This window comes from Syngnathus typhle, linkage group LG13, assembly GCF_033458585.1.
Source record: "Syngnathus typhle isolate RoL2023-S1 ecotype Sweden linkage group LG13, RoL_Styp_1.0, whole genome shotgun sequence".
In the NCBI taxonomy this organism is placed as follows: Eukaryota; Metazoa; Chordata; class Actinopteri; order Syngnathiformes; family Syngnathidae; genus Syngnathus; species Syngnathus typhle.
In genome coordinates this window covers 6,862,900-6,881,678 of record NC_083750.1, presented here as the reverse complement: position 1 = coordinate 6,881,678, position 18,779 = coordinate 6,862,900, and the positions used below count along the sequence as shown (strand labels likewise).

At 48.3% G+C, this 18,779-nt stretch overlaps 3 protein-coding genes across 5 annotated transcripts; 1 reads left to right on the top strand and 2 right to left on the bottom strand.

The window, feature by feature from the left end:
- Positions 1–60: 60 nt before the first annotated feature.
- LOC133165080 (extended synaptotagmin-2-like) lies at positions 61–11,937 on the bottom strand. Its single transcript, XM_061294499.1, has 23 exons — positions 11,796–11,937; positions 10,079–10,451; positions 8,278–8,319; positions 7,986–8,120; positions 7,842–7,918; positions 7,678–7,750; positions 7,167–7,256; positions 6,235–6,290; positions 4,710–4,830; positions 4,458–4,634; positions 4,306–4,388; positions 4,092–4,140; positions 3,911–4,000; positions 3,743–3,838; positions 3,089–3,163; positions 2,861–2,947; positions 2,637–2,789; positions 2,240–2,574; positions 2,076–2,174; positions 1,854–1,985; positions 1,683–1,788; positions 1,563–1,612; positions 61–1,438 (listed from the first exon to the last, which is right to left on the bottom strand). Exons 2-23 carry the CDS (start codon positions 10,442–10,444, stop codon positions 1,393–1,395), a joined length of 2,538 nt encoding a protein of 845 aa, XP_061150483.1. The 5' UTR covers positions 10,445–10,451; positions 11,796–11,937; the 3' UTR covers positions 61–1,392.
- Positions 11,938–11,993: 56 nt separating this feature from the next.
- Positions 11,994–14,433, top strand: si:dkey-7l6.3 (zinc finger and SCAN domain-containing protein 10). 2 transcript variants are annotated; one of them, XM_061294593.1, is made up of 4 exons: positions 11,994–12,600; positions 12,994–13,112; positions 13,233–13,344; positions 13,411–14,433. In XM_061294593.1, the coding sequence occupies exons 1-4, from the start codon at positions 12,339–12,341 to the stop codon at positions 14,097–14,099; spliced, it is 1,182 nt and encodes a 393-aa protein (XP_061150577.1). In that variant the 5' UTR covers positions 11,994–12,338; the 3' UTR covers positions 14,100–14,433. The 2 variants fall into 2 exon arrangements, with proteins under 2 accessions (XP_061150577.1, XP_061150576.1); XM_061294592.1 differs by having other exon boundaries at positions 13,230–13,344.
- Positions 14,434–14,752: 319 nt separating this feature from the next.
- Positions 14,753–18,536, bottom strand: tmem71 (transmembrane protein 71). Of its 2 annotated transcripts, none has more exons than XM_061294623.1 (10): positions 18,363–18,536; positions 17,556–17,702; positions 17,429–17,474; positions 17,124–17,345; positions 16,688–16,968; positions 16,341–16,538; positions 16,000–16,066; positions 15,838–15,896; positions 15,713–15,759; positions 14,753–15,293 (listed from the first exon to the last, which is right to left on the bottom strand). In XM_061294623.1, the coding sequence occupies exons 2-10, from the start codon at positions 17,584–17,586 to the stop codon at positions 15,270–15,272; spliced, it is 975 nt and encodes a 324-aa protein (XP_061150607.1). In that variant the 5' UTR covers positions 17,587–17,702; positions 18,363–18,536; the 3' UTR covers positions 14,753–15,269. The 2 variants fall into 2 exon arrangements, with proteins under 2 accessions (XP_061150607.1, XP_061150606.1); XM_061294622.1 differs by having other exon boundaries at positions 17,556–17,643; positions 18,363–18,535.
- Between the last annotated feature and the right edge of the window lie 243 nt (positions 18,537–18,779).

The window sequence follows — 18,779 nt, the reverse complement described above, 5'->3', positions numbered from 1 at the left end:
GAGCTGCAATGTTAACGCTCGTTGATGACAGGCGCCATGTGATGAAAAACAATCCAAGACTTTTTCTGCTCTCATCTTTTTTTATTCTTTTCCAAGTTGACGGAGGTGAGCCGTTCGCCGGTTTCATGACATTCGACCTAAGGCACAACAGGAAAGAGACTCAAGCCTGCCTCAGTCGGTCTCATTCGAAGAGGCGTTTTCAAACAGGACACATTTCAAAATAAGACTTGCCCTTTCACTCATTTTGGTTTAAATGCTTAGTTATGACAAAAAAGCACTACACAAAAATGAATACAGTAACTTAAAGCTTTACAAGTAAATATCGAAACAATACGAAATTGCTGTTGCATAAAAAAACCTATAGGGCATAATTGCCACTGGGTGGTGCTGTTACTCACTGGCGATATTTATTTTTCTAAACTGCAAAATTTGTACATATGGATGAAGGCAAGATATAGCGCTTCATTTATACATGTTTGTTATGATTTTTTTTTTAAAAAGTCACCTTTAAAACAACTTGCTGATTTTGCAGGGTGGTGCTCACTCCTTTCAGCAGAACATCTTTCCAAACAAGCAACGCCATGCAAAATAAAGAAACAGCAGATAAAGCCAGTGAAACTTAAGAAACACAACAGAAAAATAATACAAGTTTGAAAGAGGTGGGGGGGAGGAGTTAGGGTCATTTTCCAAGAAACCAGGCCAAAATCTCCTCAATGACCACGATTGTCGTATCATAAAACTTTTACAATCCCTGAATTATGCCTCTTCTATCTAGTCCAGTGGTTCTTAACCTGGGTGCGATCGAACCCTAGGGGTTCGGTGAGTCAGTCTCGGGGGTTCGGCAGAGCCTGCACTGTGGAGGTCCGAACACACCTGATCTATCATGTAAATTTGTGATGACGCTTATCTGAACTGGTCTGGCAAAGTCAACAGCAGAAGTCACACTGATTTGTAGGTACGTAATTTGTTGTGAGTTCATGCATTGTGTATGTCTTGTTCTTTGAACAAGGCAATGTTCATGCATGGCTCATTTTGTGCACCAGTACAAATGTCTTGAATTTGATTTTTTTTTTTTGTAATTTTTCGCTAAAGAGGGGTTCGGTGAATGCGCATATGAGACTGGCGGAGTTCGGTACCTCCAACAAGGTCAAGAACCACTGATCTAGTCCAAGCATTTGTCCCAGAAAGGTTGATCTCAATTTGGCCCTTTTGCGTAGATGGCAGACATGATAAAGAAACAAACGACGACGCAATGCAGCCACATCATGTCGCTGTGCAGTCACAAAAAAAGGACACGTGGCCATCATAAATAGTGAGAGCTCGCCTCAAAGTCGAGCTCTGCTTTGCCGCTGCACGCTAAAGCTAACAAAAGGAAGCAAGCCAATTGCAGCGTTAGAGCTGATGAGGCTTCTGGTGGCCGTCCTCGCTCAGCTCATACCTGCGGGTTACAAACAAACATTTGTGTCAGCAATGACAATGATCTTCACTAGGTGGCGCTATAAGAGAAGCACCGTGTCTTCAGGTGGTGACTATTGCCAAGTTTGGAAAAAAGGCCAACTGACCACTGCGTCCATCCCTTGGCGGCATCTTCGGGGCCCAATCGGATCACAACCTGCCGGACAAAAGGGCCCTTTGGTCAGCGTGCCCTGCCTTTTTTGTTCTCTTGCAAATGAAAAGCGTACCTTCCCCAGCAGACCCTTGTGTCTGGAGAGCAGCCCTCCGCTGTTCTTGACAGCCACGTCCAGAACCCTCCTATGGAGCTCCACCAGAGACACGTTGAACTCGAAGCTGATCACATTAACAGAAAAAAGTTTTTGTTTCCGTTGCCTTCCGTGACTTGATTTGCTACTCACGTCTGATCATAAACGGGGTTGAGCGTTTTCTTGAAGGTGTGAGTTTTTCTCCTTCCCGAGCGTCTCTTGTCAGGAAGCAAGTAGAGGCGCACGTACGGGTCGGACCCGTGTTCGCTGAACGTGATCAGGTTCCTGAGCACGAGCCGAGACCAGGACGAGCAGAGGGGAGAAAAAAAGAATTAAGAGGGGGAGGAGTTGTTGAAGCCCGTGCGCGTGAGTCACCTGCAGCCGTGGACCACCACCACTAGCTTGTTCCTTTGGGAGCTATGTCTCAGCGTCAGCTGGATCTCCCCCAGCGGAAAGTAGCTGGGACCAGAACCACTAAAAGACAGTTTCACATTGCAGTGTTGGAAAGCCACGGCAAGACATTTCAAAGGGGGGCCTACTTCTGCATCTGCTGGAGTCTCTGCTGCAGCTCCTGAGCGGCGTAGGGGTTGGAAATATCCGAGGCGATGCTGGGCGTAGCCTCCTTGTCCCCCCCCAGAAAGTGTTGCGATTCCAAGATGGCCGCCTGCGACGCACTGCGGCCATGCTCGGCAAGGGTGCCACCCTCCTGTGCCTCCCGCTGCCGCCGCCGCAGAGCCGCCTCCGGCCCCGACACCGATTGCGAGCGCAGGATGTCTTCCGCCCTGTCCGGCGACACGGGGTCGACCGACGAGGCCCGGTTGCGCTCAGCGCCCGAGGACGCAGCGGCGGCGTCATCTCTGCCCAGGTGCAGCACCTAAAAGCGGGCGTGGCCTGAGCTTTGCATTTGCTGAGGTCAGCAGAGGTGGTGTTCCCTACCCGCAGCGCTATCTTCATCTTGAGGCTGCAACTTGGTCCCATGCTGCGCAAGGGAAACTGCTGGTTGAGCGTCATGTCTTCGGCCCCCAGCAGGTGGCTCAGCGGCAGAACCAGCTTGCCCAGGCTGCAGTCGTCGTGTTTGGCGTCCTTCACCTGAACATCGCAACGCACGTGAGGGGAGGGGTGCATGCCTTGCCTTGGATGAAAAGAGCGGCTTTGGGTACCTCCACCTCCAGGTCTTGAATCCTGGGGTTGTGGATTAGGAAGGAGAAAGCTTCTTCCCAAACCGGCTCGTGGGTCTTGTAGCGCGTCTGCCGAGCGCAGGGCAGAAGGAAAAAAAGAAAAGAAAATAGAATCCAGTCTGCTCATTATCCATGGCGCGTATTAATTGAAGTTAACTTTTGTCAAACGTGTTTGCTCGATGTGGGCTGAAGGGAAAATACTTTTCTCACCTTGCTCTCGTGGGACTTGGGAGCCACTTTGAGCTCGACAAACGGACTTGGGTCGCTGGTCACTTTCTTCCCGGCCTACGCGGCGTGACCGGAAATGAGGACACACACACACAGAGACAAGGAAGGCGCTCCATGAGTGACTGTCCCCATGAGCAGCAAGAAGGAAACGCTGTGTCAGGACGACTTGGCCGAGCCGTAACCAGCTTGAGATTTTTTTTCCACTCAGAAACGGACACAAATGAACTGAGTGCAAATGCCACTCATCCGTTCCAACATAAAAATAGAATGTTGAAATATTGTACGACACACATAATTGACGGCCATTCGAAATGCATTGGAGGAAAAAAAAACATCTTCCAAACTTTTGAATGCATTTTGCACAAAAACAGGTTTGTGTCCTAACATTAAAAATCAATGTCAGTACATTTGTGCCATGCCACAGCGCTTATTTACGTGACGTGGACACAACAACAAAACGAGACTGCAGCCGCCACACGCGGCCGACGATGAGGCACTCCAACCCAACAAATGTGCCCAATTGGCTCACCCGTGGTCATTTTCTGTCGCATTTCCTTTTCAAAAGCGGCAATCAAAGAAGGCAGCCCTCATTTTTGGAACAGGGTTTTGCGTGCACGGGCGGACGGACGGACTCACCGGCAGGTTGCGGGCCGAGTCCAAGAAGACGACGAGCAGCGCAGAGGAGAGGCCGCCGTTGGTTTTGGCGCGGTCGGCGCGGATGTCGGCCAGAACCTGAGAATCCAAGGAGGATGTGACATCGGAACAGGAGGAAGGCGGTCTTAGATACCCCTCCCTGCACCTCACCTGGTCCAGCTTGTCAGGTGTGGATAGCAGTGACAGCCACTCCAGCTTCAGGTGCAACTTGCCCGAAGCCACGTCGTCCAGACTGAACCACTGAAAGGCAGCAAATATGAATCGCGCTTTGCATAAGATAAAGAAGGCCAGCCTGCGTGAACGGCACTTGCCTCCGCTCCCCCCCACTCACCTCGTCCACTTTTTGCTCTTTAACAAGCTCGCCCAGGTCGATGGTGACGCTGGAAGGACGACAACAACAACTCACTACACACAAACAGGCTGTGGTCTTGATGCCGCCGTTGAGGTGGTGGCGGTCTTGTGTTGTCTTGCTGGGTGAACGTGGCCTTCTTCTCGTCTAGTATTCCGCCGGCCGCGTCTGCATGTGTTGCTATTGCGAGACGCACCTTCCCAGCACGTCGTCCTTGTCCGTGTCTTCGTCATACAACTGGACCTCCACGTTTTGTCCCTCGGGGTCCATGACCTCAGCCTGCCACACGACGGGATCGTCAGCGCGGCGCAGAGGCTCGGTTGCTCCGAGCGCACGGAGCCTCCTCACCTCGAAGACGGCATTCCACTTGGGGTTGACCGTCTCGTGGATGACTTTGCTCTGGAAGAGCTGTTTTCCCACCCGTATGATCCCATAAGGGTCCGACTTGCCCTTGATGAGGCCGCCCAGGAACTTGTCCTTGCCCAGAAGGTCCTGGGCCTCGATGAAATGGATGCGCAGGATGCCCTGAGGGCCGCATAGGCTTAACGTGTGCAAGGGCAGAAAAGAAGAGGAAGAAGCCCGAAACGTGCGTGTTCATACCTTGGGCACAGGGAAGAGGAGGTTCTCCAGCTGAGCCTGGCCCACCAGAGGGATGGTGATGCGGTTGGGGAGCACCAAGAAGCTGTAGATGATGTCCTGGATCAGGTTGTCGCATAAAGCGCTGAGGGCGAGAAGAAGGGCGGAGCGCACTTCAACAACACAATCGAACACCGGACGACGCCATTTCTGGAGAGATCACGCGTAAATGTTAATCTGGTGAGGCCGAAAGTCTGCGGAAGGATACGGAAGCATAAAAAATGTTTACAAATTTGTTCATTGTCTCTATTTGGCCTTGACTGAAAACAAAATGGAAAAAAAATGATTGGAAAGACTTTTGCGATTTAAATGCTTCATAAATTCAATAAGGAAGTCAATCTAATGCCTAAATCATGCAGTTGTTTTGCCACAACTGTCCACTAGAGGGGGATGTGCTCAGCATAAAACCTCAAATTAACTCAACTGATGCTTTCAGTTTCCTGAAGATGTTAACTTTCTGACTAAAAAACGAAATAACAAAGAGCTACGCCTTTTCTTGACTAATGCGCTCTACCCAATAAAACGACACACTACTGGTACTGAGTGCCTTGTGCCTTACATTTCGCGTTCTCATTGTTCGTGTTTGTGTATCACTGATTTTAATCATTAAAAAAATAAATAAAAAAGCTTTCCGTTTCCTGCAAGTGTACTCCGCGCTCGTAAAAATTATTTGCGCTGTGACCGTGCACGCGCACCCGCAGATGGCATGTTCGGTTATACTGCAATATTTCTATGGTAGGTGTGTAAAGTTGGCAAAATACCCACATTGAAACCCGCAGGCGCGCATGCACGCACACACACAGGCAGGCAGGCAGGCAGGCGGGGTATGAAAGTGAACAGGGTGGGGGAAGACGTGAAGGTGACAACTAAGCACTTGATTGTACACGCACAGAGCTGCACACACACCCACGCAAACAGAAAATAAAAAGTGCACTTCACTCATGCGTATGCAGACACCTTCAGACTCTTTGATTCACTTACTGACACACACACGCACGCACGCGCACACACAATCTCAGCTTAGGCTTTTCACTCCTACAGGCCAAGTCCGAAAGTGAAAAGGGCGTGGTCAAGCATTCGACAACACACAAACCCGTCGAACAAGGATGGCGACATTTGTAAATGCGGAGGGTCCGGCCCAGCCAGTTTGTGTGTGATGGAGCTAAACAGGAAGTGAGCAGGAAGCGCCGCTCACATCCTCTCGGCCTTTTATTTAGGCAAGAAGCCCCAAATTGTTGTGATAAATCTGCTGCCGCCACGCCCGCTCGTGACCGATTAAAAGGCTTCCAAGATCTGACGCATGCTGAAAGAATTTTAAAACATCCGGAAAAAGAACTCTTCTTGCACATGGAAGCCTTTTGAGCTTTTGGGACAACAAAGCAGTACGCGCACACGCGCACGCACACACGCACACACACACACACACACAGAGCATGGTGTCAACCGCTAACTCTGCCAAGAGCTAAACCGATTTAATCAGGTCACGTACTTGAGCCCGGGAATATCCAGCACGTTGGTCAGACCCGTCCAGTTGATGTCCAGAAACTGCAAGACAAAAAGGACAATTTGATTTCTTTCGTCTTGCACAGCATTCTTCAAGCGGGGTACCTAATGAAGTGGCCGGTGCATTGCAGAGTGACAATGTCACGTATGTGTGTGAGCATGTGTGTGCCTGCACGTGTGTGAGTGTTTGCGCGTGTAAGCAGAAATCACAAGGACCTTGCTGTGTGCATGTATGTACAACCATGTGTGTGCGTGCACACGAATGTGTTTTAAAAAATGAAATAATAGCATTCCTGTGTGTGTGTGTGTGTGTGTGTGTGTGTGTGTGTGTGTGTGTGTGTGTGTGTGTGTGTGTGTGTCTGTGAATGAGTCAAAGAGAGTCAGCAGCTCCAAGATTTGGCATGTCAGCAAAGCTGGAAAAGATCAGACAAGCTTGGTGCCAAAATTCTGGTACAGCTCCTTCAGTCCGCTGCATCAATGTTGTGGCAAAGTCAAATGAATCTAATTTGAATTTTCAATTTGTCATCAAGAAAGAGCTCCAGTAATCAAAGCGCAGAATCGGTGCAGGAGACAGCAATCCAAATATTTGCGATGCCAACCCAAAACACGCCGATGCATCATGGGAGTCCAAACGCTCACAGTTGCACACGCGCGCGCGCACAGAAGCATTCCTAACACGCAGAACCTGATGACATCGCCAACACAGAAACTACACGCTGTACACTAAATGCCTAACATGAAATGCTAGACACTAAATATGCTAAACATGCTAACAAAGTCAAAGTAGGAAATGCTAAGGGTGAAGAACCGAAGCGCGTTTAGAGACGTTTTCTTGCTTTGACTTTGACTGCCAAGGAAGAAAAATGCACAAGGAGCACAACAAAATGAAGGAACATGAAGATGTGTGACGCCACTTACAGGTTTCTTGAGGAAGAAGACGGAGAGCGCGCCAATGAGAGGCATGTCTCCCAAGAGGGGCTCCATCACCACACGCATCACTCCGTGAAGCTAAACACCAACCAGACAACGTTCACCTTCCATTAAATGCAAAACAAGTGACGATCACACACACACAAAATGCAAACAGATCATGCTTAGCGCTCAGCTCGTTGGTGTTTTCAATGCAAATGAAGCCTGAATACAAAATGCTCCTCTACAACCGAGAGGACCGAGTTGTTGGACTTTTTGGTTTTTCCAAACATCTGTACAAAACGGTCACAACGACCCGTGGATCCGGTCCAAGTCAAGCAAACAACACTCTGGCCGCCGGCACGCTCGGCAAATGGCGGCCCGAATTGCCGATAACGAGTCGTTTATCGAGAAGCGATCTTGTCATCTGGCTCGAGTCAAGGCGGCTGGCGCATTCCCGCTTAGTGTCAACGCTAAAAGGGGAGATGCGGTCGCCGTGACAACCGTCGCCGCCACATACCTGGATGCTCTTTATTCCCGCCCTGCAGTAGTACTTCTTGACGTCCACGTCGATCTCCGTGTTGCCCACAAAACTGCAACCATGACAGAGCAATGTTGTTGGAGTCCGGAATCATTTGAAAACAGAAGCGGATTGTCGAATGAGCACTCGCGACAGAGTCCTACCTGATCTGCATGTCCATGATGACCTGCCGCTTGTCTACGTTCTCCGTGTACACTTTGACTCCATTCACCCTCAGCGGCTACAAACAAACAAGTGGTGGAGGAAACGTGGCAGGCGAGCGACAAGGTGAGGGAGGGGCGACTGACCTTGTCGCCCATGTCGATCTTGGAGAAGCAGAAGGAGCTGAGATGCGGGTGGGCCCCCTTGACCGCCGGTTCGATGCTGTCCCGAAACAACTTGTCCACAAACTGGCAGATGAACGGCCACATCTGCTTCACCGTCTGTGTCAGACGCCACCGCCGTCAGCGCCGCTGCTCTACGCTTTTGAGTGTCTTAGTGTAGCGACAATAACTCCAAGAAGAAGAAAGCGGGTCGCCCCTCGCAACTTCATCCGTCGGGCCAAGTTGGGGAGGGGGCAAAAAGCGAGTCTGTGCCTACCTTATTGAGCCACTCCACCCTCTCCACATCTGGATAGTGGACCTGCGAAGCATTTGAAAGCGCTACGTTAGCCAGCTGGCATCCAAAGACCCCGCCCACAACTTTCAACAGGAAGCGCGTGACGAACGAGCGAGCCATCAACTTAAATCTGCCTCTTTTTCGGTGGCCTCTATTTCAGCGGCCTCTTTTTCGGGCCCTTTGGCCAGTTCTTTACGGAGTTGTCTGACATGAAGACAAACACGCTTGGCTTAGTCTTGACATTCTTTGAGCTGTTGTTTCTTTTGAGTTGGGTTGTGCACGGTGACATGACGATGACCAAGATGTTTTCCTGCGAGGTCAAGAAATGAGAAACCGGGACGAGTCCAGGCGTCGGCATCTATTTTTAATCGTGAGAGCGACATTGCCTGCCTTTGTATTGACATTGTGTCACATGATCATGCCGCAGCATCGCCGCCACCGCCGACCCCTTTTCATATTTGCTGAGCAAGACAAACATTTTTTAACCGCTGGTTGGACACACATGCAATTGGGACGATTGAAAAGCGGAGCTTTCTCCACGAAACAACCCATCAACTCTCTGAAAATGTCCTTCAATGTTAAATCCATCTCAGTATCAATCTTCCATCTATCCATCCGCCCCAATAAATCAGGTGATGCCTTCAGGGACAGTCTGACATTGCAGCTTTCCTCAGTCGCCACCAAACAACAGTGACTGCCCTCATCAGGCAATTGAGGATAGAAATTCATTCTTCCAATCATCCACCAATGAAATGGCGCGACACATGCAGGGCCAATCAAAAATCAGTTTCTGCATTCATTGATTTTTCCAAATGTTCTTGTTTCGTTAAATCCATCCAGACAGCAAAAAAAAAAAAAACACAATCAGGTGACGTCTTCATGGAAAGACTGAAATCACAGCTTTGCTCTGAGGAACGGAGGTTCATATTATCTGTCGTTCTTTCCAAGTAATGAAATCAGGTGTTGCATTCGGGGACACTCTGACATGAGTTTTTGAGTGTCAACGCACACTTAAATGCATCCATCTGCTCGTGCCAAGCTGTCCGAACTAGACAGCGATCAACGGCGCGACCATCTTGAAATGTTGAGTGCGTCTGTGACAAAGCAGACCGCTATCCATCATCCGTCAAGAGAAACAAAACAAAGGTTAGAGAATGTGACATCTTGGACGATGGCGTCAGTCAGGGTGGCGCGTGTGAACTTTGAACCGTCTGTTATCAGCGCTGTCGCAATCGTTGCTGTCAGCGTGACACTGCGCTGGTCGGCCTTTTGCAAATTGCTTTGGAAAGAACCGGCGAGGATGTTGACAGGAAGTCAAGGTGCATACTTTTTTGCCACTCCGGTCCAGACTGACTGAGAAACACCATTCTTGGATGGCTTCCATCTTTATGCAGTGCAACGAAAAATAAATGGCTGTGTGACTTTTCACGTTCACGTGCTGGGTGTTGTGCAAGATCACTCTAACAGGAGGGAGGGCGCGGGGGGGACGTATAGAAGGAAGTATGTATAGAGCAAGGGAGGGAAGGAGGGTGTCCTTCACAGATGCGCAAAGCTTCCTTGCCTATGCCAGCTACCAGATTCTGTGTCCTACATCTGGTTTGGAAGTGTGCAGACCCTCCCTCCCAAAGCATTTCAGTTGCCCATCCTCGATGACCCTGAGAAGGAAACCTTGCTGGCTGGATGGATGGATGGCTGGCTGGCTGGAGACGGCCACTTCCCTTGAGCAGGGCACTCGAGACCCGGCTAACTTGAGTGACCCACCACGCCCCCTTGATTGACTCACCCACGACGGCAGCTCGGCGGTGGCCGGCGTCCGCTTGACCACTTTGTCCTCGTGGTCCAGGAAGGCCAGGGCGTGGTTGATCCTGTAGTCCTTGCTGCCGTGAGTTCTCCTCCAGTAGAACAAGGCGGCCAGTCCGATGAGCACCCAGCTGAAGCTGAATTCCAAGTAGCCCAGGATGTAGATGGGCAAGATGGCGGCGAAGGTCTTGCCAAATTTCACCCACATCTCAGTGACGTCCGTCAGCGACGAGGGAGGCCCTTCGGCCGGCATCTGCTGCGGCAGGCTGGCGGAGGCCGAGACCGGGCCATCGGGCGTGGCGGCCGGCCGGGCCGCGCCTTCCGCCTTAGAGCCGACGCTGTTACTCATGTCCCCTCTGCGGTACCAAAAGAAGCGTTGAAATTGACGTTGGAAAACAACATATTGGCCCATTTTCTGCCATGCTGCAGACCAGGCCAAGAACTGAACCGCAATCAAGTTAGGTTTGTGCATTTACTGCAACATCCATTTGCAATAACATCCAGATATTGCATAAAAGGGTAGACATTGAAGCATTTTTTTATCTGACTTTTTATATTAAATCTTTGACTAGTGGCTCGTTTCGCCTTTCTCTCTCTCGTACAGAAAATCATTCTGGTTGACAAATTACATATCTGTCTTTGAATAAAACAGCTTTTTTGGCTGAAGGAAATAGAACTTCATTTGCGTAACATTAAAACATTTGTTCTCAAAGAATAGGAATTTGATACTGCAACATTAAGGCAAATGATATTGACTAGACATGTTTATTAGGATATATTTTGTCAATCGTAAACGTGTCTTTAGCAGGATAACAGGCAAAATAATATGATATGGTTTTATATTTTTCTACTCCATTCATTAAATAATATGGTGGCTTATAATGGTGTGATTCAAACTCATTACACAATCCTTTTTTATAATGACAACACTTTTGTTCCTGTCAATTTTTTTCTTGGAAAAAATCGTCATAATATGGGGGTGGGGCTGTCATTAAGAGTCTTTTGGGGAAAAAAATGCTGCCCAAAAAGTCTGAAAAACACCACAGTTCTTGCGCATAGTAGTTTTAAGTCATTACGTTCTCAAATGCATACATTTAAAAAAAATAGAGTGAGAAACCATGATTGGCTTTGTGGGATCAAAATAATGCAAAAAAAAAAATCATAATTAGCCTGACGTCATTTGATTTGCATCGCCTTTCCAAACTCACCGAAAAACTTCTTAAACTACAGCGATTCGTCGCTCAACTAGCACAGGCGGGTAATTAAAATGAACCACAGGGAACGTGTTGCGCTTTTGTTGGATACGGCGCACATCCAACGCTTGACAACATTTTATTGTCTCTGCTCGTCACTTTCTAAGTGCCGTCAAGTGGTTTCGGGTTGCCGTTGATCGCAGGCGGACTTATCACGTTCGGATCGAATTTCGGCTTCCTAAACCCTTGTTTGTCCCGTGCATGTATGACGAACTAACCAACAGTGTCTATCAAACCAAAATTGTGGGTCGGTTTCAATCAACACAGGGCTTGTATTGACTAGAAGACGTATAGACGCTAAATCGGAAAAAATCTCAAGCGAGTGCGTCGTGACGTTCTTTCAATAAGTGACACGTAGAAAGGCATTTTGCGTCGAAGCCGACGACCACCGGGGAGGGAGGGGGGGGGGACAACTGCCGACAATATAAATAAGCACGCAACACTCACCAGAATCCTCCTGCGCTTGAAAACGACCTCAAATTGAGCAGCGACGACGCGCGGTGCTCCACATGCCGACCAGCTTCTCAGCTCATCACCGTGCACAGACGCCGCTGCCGCTCGACCCGCCCGCCTCACTCAGCTCAGCTCGGCAGGAAGCCGTCATCGCCGTTAAGAGGTTGGACTCCACTTGTAGCGGAGCAATGGCGCGCCCTGGTGGCGAGAAGAATGATCCACTCGAGCGAGAGAGCGCATTGAAGCAGTAATATAATTAGGGAAAAAAAAGTTCCAGAAAAAACAACAACCAATCTCCAAATGTACCAAATTTAAACGAGAGGCACCGGAAAATATTCGCATGCGTAACGAGCTGCATGTCACTTTTATTTTGAAATCCGGAAGCAGCAAAAACAAAACAAACGCCTTGAGAGTCACACAAACATGCCGGTGGCCCGTGTATGAAACATACCTTTTCGAATGTCACCGGTCGCGTAATCTTCGAGTTCGCCGGGTTCATTAAGTAAATCAAGTGTGCGTTTTCCGTTGTTGGCGGCGATGAAGAGCTTGGCGGTATTGCACTCGCAGTTTGCGAGCATCATGGAGGCTCTGACCCGGGCCGCCGTGGCCGAAATGTGCCAGCTGGTGGACGACAGCTACGCCGTCGTCCAAATGGAGCTAACCCGCAGCCGCGAGGAGAACGACGAGCTCCGCAGGAAGCTGGAGCTCATGGAGACCATCATCGCCCGGGGCTGCGAGGGCGCAGCCGCCGTTTCGGGCGCTGGAAGCCCGGTGGGAGGCAACGACAAGCCTGACGAGGGTGAATTGAGTCGTACTCAAGTGGACAGAAACCACCCAAAACAACTCCACCAAGAACAATGCTTATTGTACTATTTAACTAGCTTATTACTACCAGTACTACTTTACTACCTCCCGTACCGCTCATACTACAACTACTGCTGGGTACTCTTTCTACAAGGATCATGACGACATCAACCAAAACAACGACTTGTACCATGTTTGCTATTTCTACCACATGGCTATGACTACTTTTTTATAATACAAGCCAGCTCCTACATCCACCGCGTCTCTTGCTATTGTTATTTCTGCACAGGGGTCAAACTCGCGTTCAAAATGTACTTCCTTGAGGCGACTTTTTAATCATTTGAGTCGCGTCATCCAAAAATGACTTGTGACTGGTCTTGTCGAACAGTGCGTTTCCCATCATCGGGCCTGGCGGACAGGTCGCCAAATGGCTGCAACGGGCTGAGAGGACGACCGACGCCTTTGTCGTCAGCGCCGAGCGTAGAAGACACGACCTCGGCTGCAGAGGTTCACGCACGCCCATTTAAAAACATTCACTATATCGTATCGTGTTTTGGTTTTGTTCACCGCTACTTACCGTGCCATACCCTAAATCTGAAAATGCGTGCGGTTTTGTTGTCCCAGCAGGACACGTCGCGCGCCGGTGTCTTGAGGAGCATAGAGGACGTGTCTCCGGTCAAACAGGAAGTGGCAAGTGACGAGGACGATGCCAGCGAGCTGCTGCTTCTGGATGATGACGGTAAACATAGGAAAGAATGTGTGTTGTGCAAGCACTAACCTTGGCGTCCTCATGTGTTGTGTGAAGGAGCAGAACTGGCACCTGAAGCCGGTCCCTCCGGAATGGTCGCCTCCAACTCATCAAGCGATTCTAGTCCTTGGGAACAAAATAATCACGCGGCACCTCGAGGTTCCCTTGGTTTTCCGGGCCCCGCGGGTCTTGCCAGAGACATCTCCTCAAATTTGGTCAGCGACAGCCTAATCCCACCGGTGATGGAGAGCTCGGCCTACGTTTCGCAAAGTCCCGACCGGGCTGTGGCTTCACGCGGCCCTGGAGGGGGCGCCGGCGAGCTGGACCTGGGCTCTTCGTGGGCCGATCGGAGCCTGGCCAGCATCATGGCCCTCCACCACCGCCCCGCATCCGACTTGAACACCGCTTTCCCTTTGGCTCTGGGCTTGGCGGTGTCCCGATTGGACGCTACGGACCGAAGCCGCTTGTGTGGCGACCGGCGTTTCGTTTGCCACTACTGCGGCAAGTGGTTCTCGTCGGCGCGCAGCCTGGAGACACACGTGCGCGTCCACACGGGCGAACGGCCATACTGCTGTGGCCAGTGCGGAAAGCGCTTTACGCAATCGGGCCACCTGAAGACCCACCAGAGCGTTCACACGGGCGAGCGACCGTTTGCCTGCCACTGCTGCGCCAAGCGCTTTGCGGGCAAGCAGAACCTGAGGATCCACCTGCAGAAGCACCACCCCGGAGAACAACAGGAAGGCTGAGCCCGGCCGGCCGGGCGACCATCACTTTTTGACGTTTCAACTTTTGACCTCACCAAGACGTTTTGTGAAGAACCGTGTGCGATTCTTTGTGCGCGGGCGCATCTTTCTCGAGCCATTCTTTAGGTTCTTATTCAATTTGATTGCAGTTCTTTTGCTGTGATTTGATTCAATTTCAAGTTGTTTGGTTTTCAATTCTTTAGGTTGCCATCTGTTTGAGGATTTTGCTTTTTTAGGTCTTTGAGGACTTTTTAGAATTGGATTCAATTCAATTTTGATTGAAACTCCTTGATGTAAATTTGGTAAGAAGTAAAGCGAGCGACGCATTTTGAAAGAATTGTTTTCATGCCTTGCTTAGCGTCACCGTAGCTCAAAAGGGACGTGCCGGATTTATTAGCTCTGTTTGGATCAAAATTTAGAAAGAACATTTTTGAATTCGTGGCTGTCTGTCTACCGTCGACCATTGGACACGTAAGTATAGCTCCGTGCACCACCTGCACCCTTATTCGAGAGAGGTTGTCCCTGCTAGAGAACTGCCCTACCAATATATATCAGAACTCCTACCTCAGTAGAAACATTTAAGACACATTTTTACGCCATGGCCTTGAATTAATCGGCTGGAGTTTGTGTTTTCGGCAGACAAATGATTCACCATAGAAGGACAAATATGACATTTTAATGTGCATCTATAAAAGTAAAACTGGGAAGTGTTGGACACACACGTGTCACGCTTACATGTGACATTGATTATACTGTATTTTGATTGGCTGACAAATATAAATCATAAATAAAAGCAAAAAATGAATGTTTTAGTAAATAAAAACACATTTTAACCTTCTTGCTCCACACAATAAAAAAAATGCAAATGCACCCATGACCAAAGGCGAGAGAGATGTCACTGAGTTCTTAAAGGCCTTGGAAAAACAGCATCAGGAAATTTGTTGAAAAACAACGTTTGGTCGCCATGGCGATGCCAAGCGCATCATTTGTTGCTAATGCAACAATGAGCGATCGATAAAAGGGCCACAAATGTTTCCTCCAAATTGTCTCTTGTTCATTTGCTACGCTATTTTTTTTCTTTAAAGTGTCAGAGTGGATTTGTTCGATATATAAATAAAAATAAATAGAAATCATGTGCGTGCGCATGCATTGGTGGAATTGTGGTCTGCAAGGTCACTCATTGCGTGAAGTGATGTCCTGAAAGTTGAAGAAAAATATTAACTTACATTACAACTTTTTACTTCAGTGCTTTCTTTAAAAACCTCGATTGCTTCCAGTAATCAGCTACTTAAAGATAACTTTGATGTACAACTTTTGAAACCATTAAAAAAAAAAACTACATATGCCTATTCGTGCCTCTAGTAATGCCATTTTTACACCAATACTTATTTATCTACTTATCTTTTCATTTTTGTAGAATTTATTAAATTTTTAATAATTTTTTTCCGATAGAGTGCATTTTTTCCCAAGAGTGGCTACTTCAACATAATAATAATAATAATAATAATAATAATAATAATAATAATAATATGCTTTTCACTTTGCAAAAGCTTTTTTCAATCTTTTTTCTACTAGTTAATGTATTTTATTCCTTTTTTAATCTGTGAGTTGCTCACCTCAGTCTTGGTACGTCTCCAATCCAGCCGAGGCCACCAGCTCACACCTGAAGTGCACAACAATATGCGTAAAAAATGGACACCAAGCACGGAGCATTTGTTACGGATCGCAGTGTAACACTCACAGAGGCATGTCGTCGTCGTCGTAATCATGCAAGCTGCTGCCGCGCTCCACACCGGACACCTAAATGAGAGCAAATGATGCGGTCACAACAGTACACAAGCAGCCTTGCTGTTCTTGGGAAGAACTCATCTTCAATATGGAATAAAGGCAGCCAAAGGTTTACCCTGAGCCGAGCGTCACGAAGACGGAGGCGACAAAGACCAAAGCGAGAAGGCTCATCAGCCTTAACCCTGAAATGCACCAGCAAAAACAATTTACATTTAACAGGTGTAAGAAAATAAAAATATGTAAAAAAAGAGTCAAAGTTGTAATAATAACATAGAGCTAATAATTAATGAACAGAAAAACAATAAGTAAAATTGATCATGAAAAAAATGAAACATAAAAGAAATGTAATGTAGGAAAGGTAAAAACAACATTAACAGCAACAATAAAAGTAATATCAAAAGAAAAGGCGATAACATTTAAAACGGTTATCATCATAACGGTGATTAAAGAGATGACCTGCACGGTGAGGCACGTCGGGCTGCCGGCAGGCGCTGGCGTAAAAGGCGGAAGGAGGCGGGAACTCCGTGAGTTCACCTAGCGCCTTGTCAAAGCGCTTGCTTGATTGATATATTTCTGAGCAAATCTCCTCTTGGATCATCTGCTTGGAGCGCGGGGTAGCCTCTTTGTCAGGGGGAGGCTTCACTTCGCTCGGATCTAACGTGACAACATACCAAAAACATGCAACACGTCACTTAGCATGCGTGTTTCTGGATTCTGTCGCAAATGTCTAAGATGAACCACACGCTTCCACGACGGATGGCACATCTGCCTCACCGTTTGTACGCTTTGGATGAGAACCTCACCGTAAGTGAAGATGCTGCAGCAGTTGTCCGCTTGTCTTTGGCCGAGACCGGATTGGCTCTGCTCTTGAGGCCAAGTGAATCCTTCCTGCTGGGCCGCGTCTTGGTCCTGGTCATGGAGCAGATGCGGGTTGTCCTGCTCTATCCTTGGGTCCAGGTCCTGGCTTGTGGTGAAAACACCCCCAAACAGCCTGCTGTCCAGCCAGGTCTGGCAGCTCTTGCTGACGTCGCTCAGCAGGCGAGCCAGGGAGCCGCCCACTTTACGTCGCCGTCTACGGAACACCCTGACAGAAGCGAAGCAACAGTGGCGCTTTCGTGACAGCCGCAAGTCATTCGTCACACACCCAATGGGCGACAATCACCCCACGAACTCGACAAATGACCAAAGCGCCACCCCGACGCATGTGCCGATCGAGCAATTGACCCGCCCCCCCCCCACCTGAAAACGGTTTCCTTGTAGGACACGCTGGCAGCGCAGGGCGTCAACAACACCGTGCCATCCTCATCCCACAGAAAGCTGTCGTCGGTCACAGTGTAGTAGCCGTTGGTGAGGAGGCGGGGAGAGCGGCGGCAGCAGCGGGAATGGACGCCAGCCTCCGGCGTGGACCCCGCCGAGTAGCACACATACGAAGAGTCAGGAGACAACAGGGACACGTCCGGGCTGAGACAAACGTGGAAAGTGGATATGAGTCACATCAGCTTGAATCAATGCAAATCAATTCCAAATCAAGATGGCGCGCTTACCTCGGGTAGGTGGAGCTTGACCTGAGGCGTCGCTTTACTGGCGAACCTAAAGAGAAAACAAGCGTTAGCTCAAATTAGCATCGACCCGATGCTAACCACGAGGAAGAAGAGAAATCCATCGACATACTGGTGAACGGTCCGGAGAAGGAGAGCGACATCTCACGAGCGAGGTGACGAGACCAAAGGATGGATGATGAGAGCGTCTTCACTTGCCGCTGGCGGTCGCGGTACCCAAAAAGAAAAAGAAGCGTAAACTTCCCGGTGACTGGTTTTGCTAAAAGGCAAAGCAGAAGCGAGGTCATGTTCTTAACGTGGCAATTGTATGGCGACTGTCAAAGTTGCACCGGTTTCACTTCGATTTTTGTTTTTATTTGCGCGTGCTTGTGCTATTCCATCAAGCTGTCCAGATTAACATCATAGAATGTCAAAATAACATTTTCATGACATCAAAACGCTGCATCTTGGCGTTCTTTTCATTTCTGCTTGTCCGCCCACCGCCCGCCCGGCATCAGGAGTTTCCCAGCAAGCTTTGCGTCGAGGTGCTGATGTTGGAACTTAACGCGTCAAGGGAAGTGGGCAAAAAGTCACTCAAGGGAACGATAACCTTTTTAAAAATACATTTACGCCAAACGTCTTATTAAAAATGTTAAGATCAAGCGTTACACTTTAAAAATCTTGATATGACAGCTGCGTGCCTCACATATTTGCAAGATGAAGTCACGTTAGCTTCCGTTCGTGCACTTCTATAAAATAAAGTACTTGTTAAATAAAAGCCTCCATTGGAACATGATCGCATTTTATTTGATTACAGTCGATCATTTTAAGTTGCTTTAAGTACACATGGACCAAAAAGCCCTTTCCCATATTTTCGAATGTGTCCCGCAGCAACGCAATAAAGTGACTTTAGTCGACAGAGATACACCGTAAAACTCACGTGTCGACGATTGGCTGCCTTTCTAAATCCTGTTCCAGATTGCAAAGTCGTTTTGTGGAATCTTTTTGATATTTCAATGTAAAAACAGAAAACAAAAATGTGTTCCGTTCGACGTTCCTCTTCTGAGAAGATGTAACGGATACCAGAGGCTGACTTTCAAAGTAAAAGTATTTCCTGTCTACAGTTTCGAAGGAAAACAACAAAACGCAGGGGTGTCCAAACCTTTTGTAATGGAGCCAGATTTGGTTCGATGAAAATGTGTAGGGACCGACCATTTGGACAGACATTCCTCCAACCATTTACCATTGTAAATTAACTTGTAAAAATGCAACTATATCCTTTGTGTCTGTAGATAGGTTGATATTGCAAATGAGACTGTCATTGCATTACCAGTAAAGTTAATACAAATGAATGATT

Coding starts and splice junctions, on each gene's coding strand:
- LOC133165080 (XM_061294499.1), bottom strand. CDS start 10,444: ATGAGTAACAGCGTCGGCTCTAAGGCGGAAGGCGCGGCCCGGCCGGCC. Junction 7,257..7,677: donor CGGGAATAAAGAGCATCCAG/GTATGTGGCGGC, acceptor GTTGGTGTTTAG/CTTCACGGAGTGATGCGTGT. Junction 1,613..1,682: donor ACAAGGGTCTGCTGGGGAAG/GTACGCTTTTCA, acceptor TTTGTCCGGCAG/GTTGTGATCCGATTGGGCCC.
- si:dkey-7l6.3 (XM_061294592.1), top strand. CDS start 12,339: ATGAAGAGCTTGGCGGTATTGCACTCGCAGTTTGCGAGCATCATGGAG. Junction 12,601..12,993: donor CAACGACAAGCCTGACGAGG/GTGAATTGAGTC, acceptor CTTGTCGAACAG/TGCGTTTCCCATCATCGGGC. Junction 13,345..13,410: donor GCTGCTTCTGGATGATGACG/GTAAACATAGGA, acceptor TGTTGTGTGAAG/GAGCAGAACTGGCACCTGAA.
- tmem71 (XM_061294623.1), bottom strand. CDS start 17,586: ATGTCGCTCTCCTTCTCCGGACCGTTCACCA. Junction 17,475..17,555: donor CTTCTCCGGACCGTTCACCA/GTATGTCGATGG, acceptor TTTTCTCTTTAG/GTTCGCCAGTAAAGCGACGC. Junction 15,294..15,712: donor GGAGACGTACCAAGACTGAG/GTGAGCAACTCA, acceptor TTCAACTTTCAG/GACATCACTTCACGCAATGA.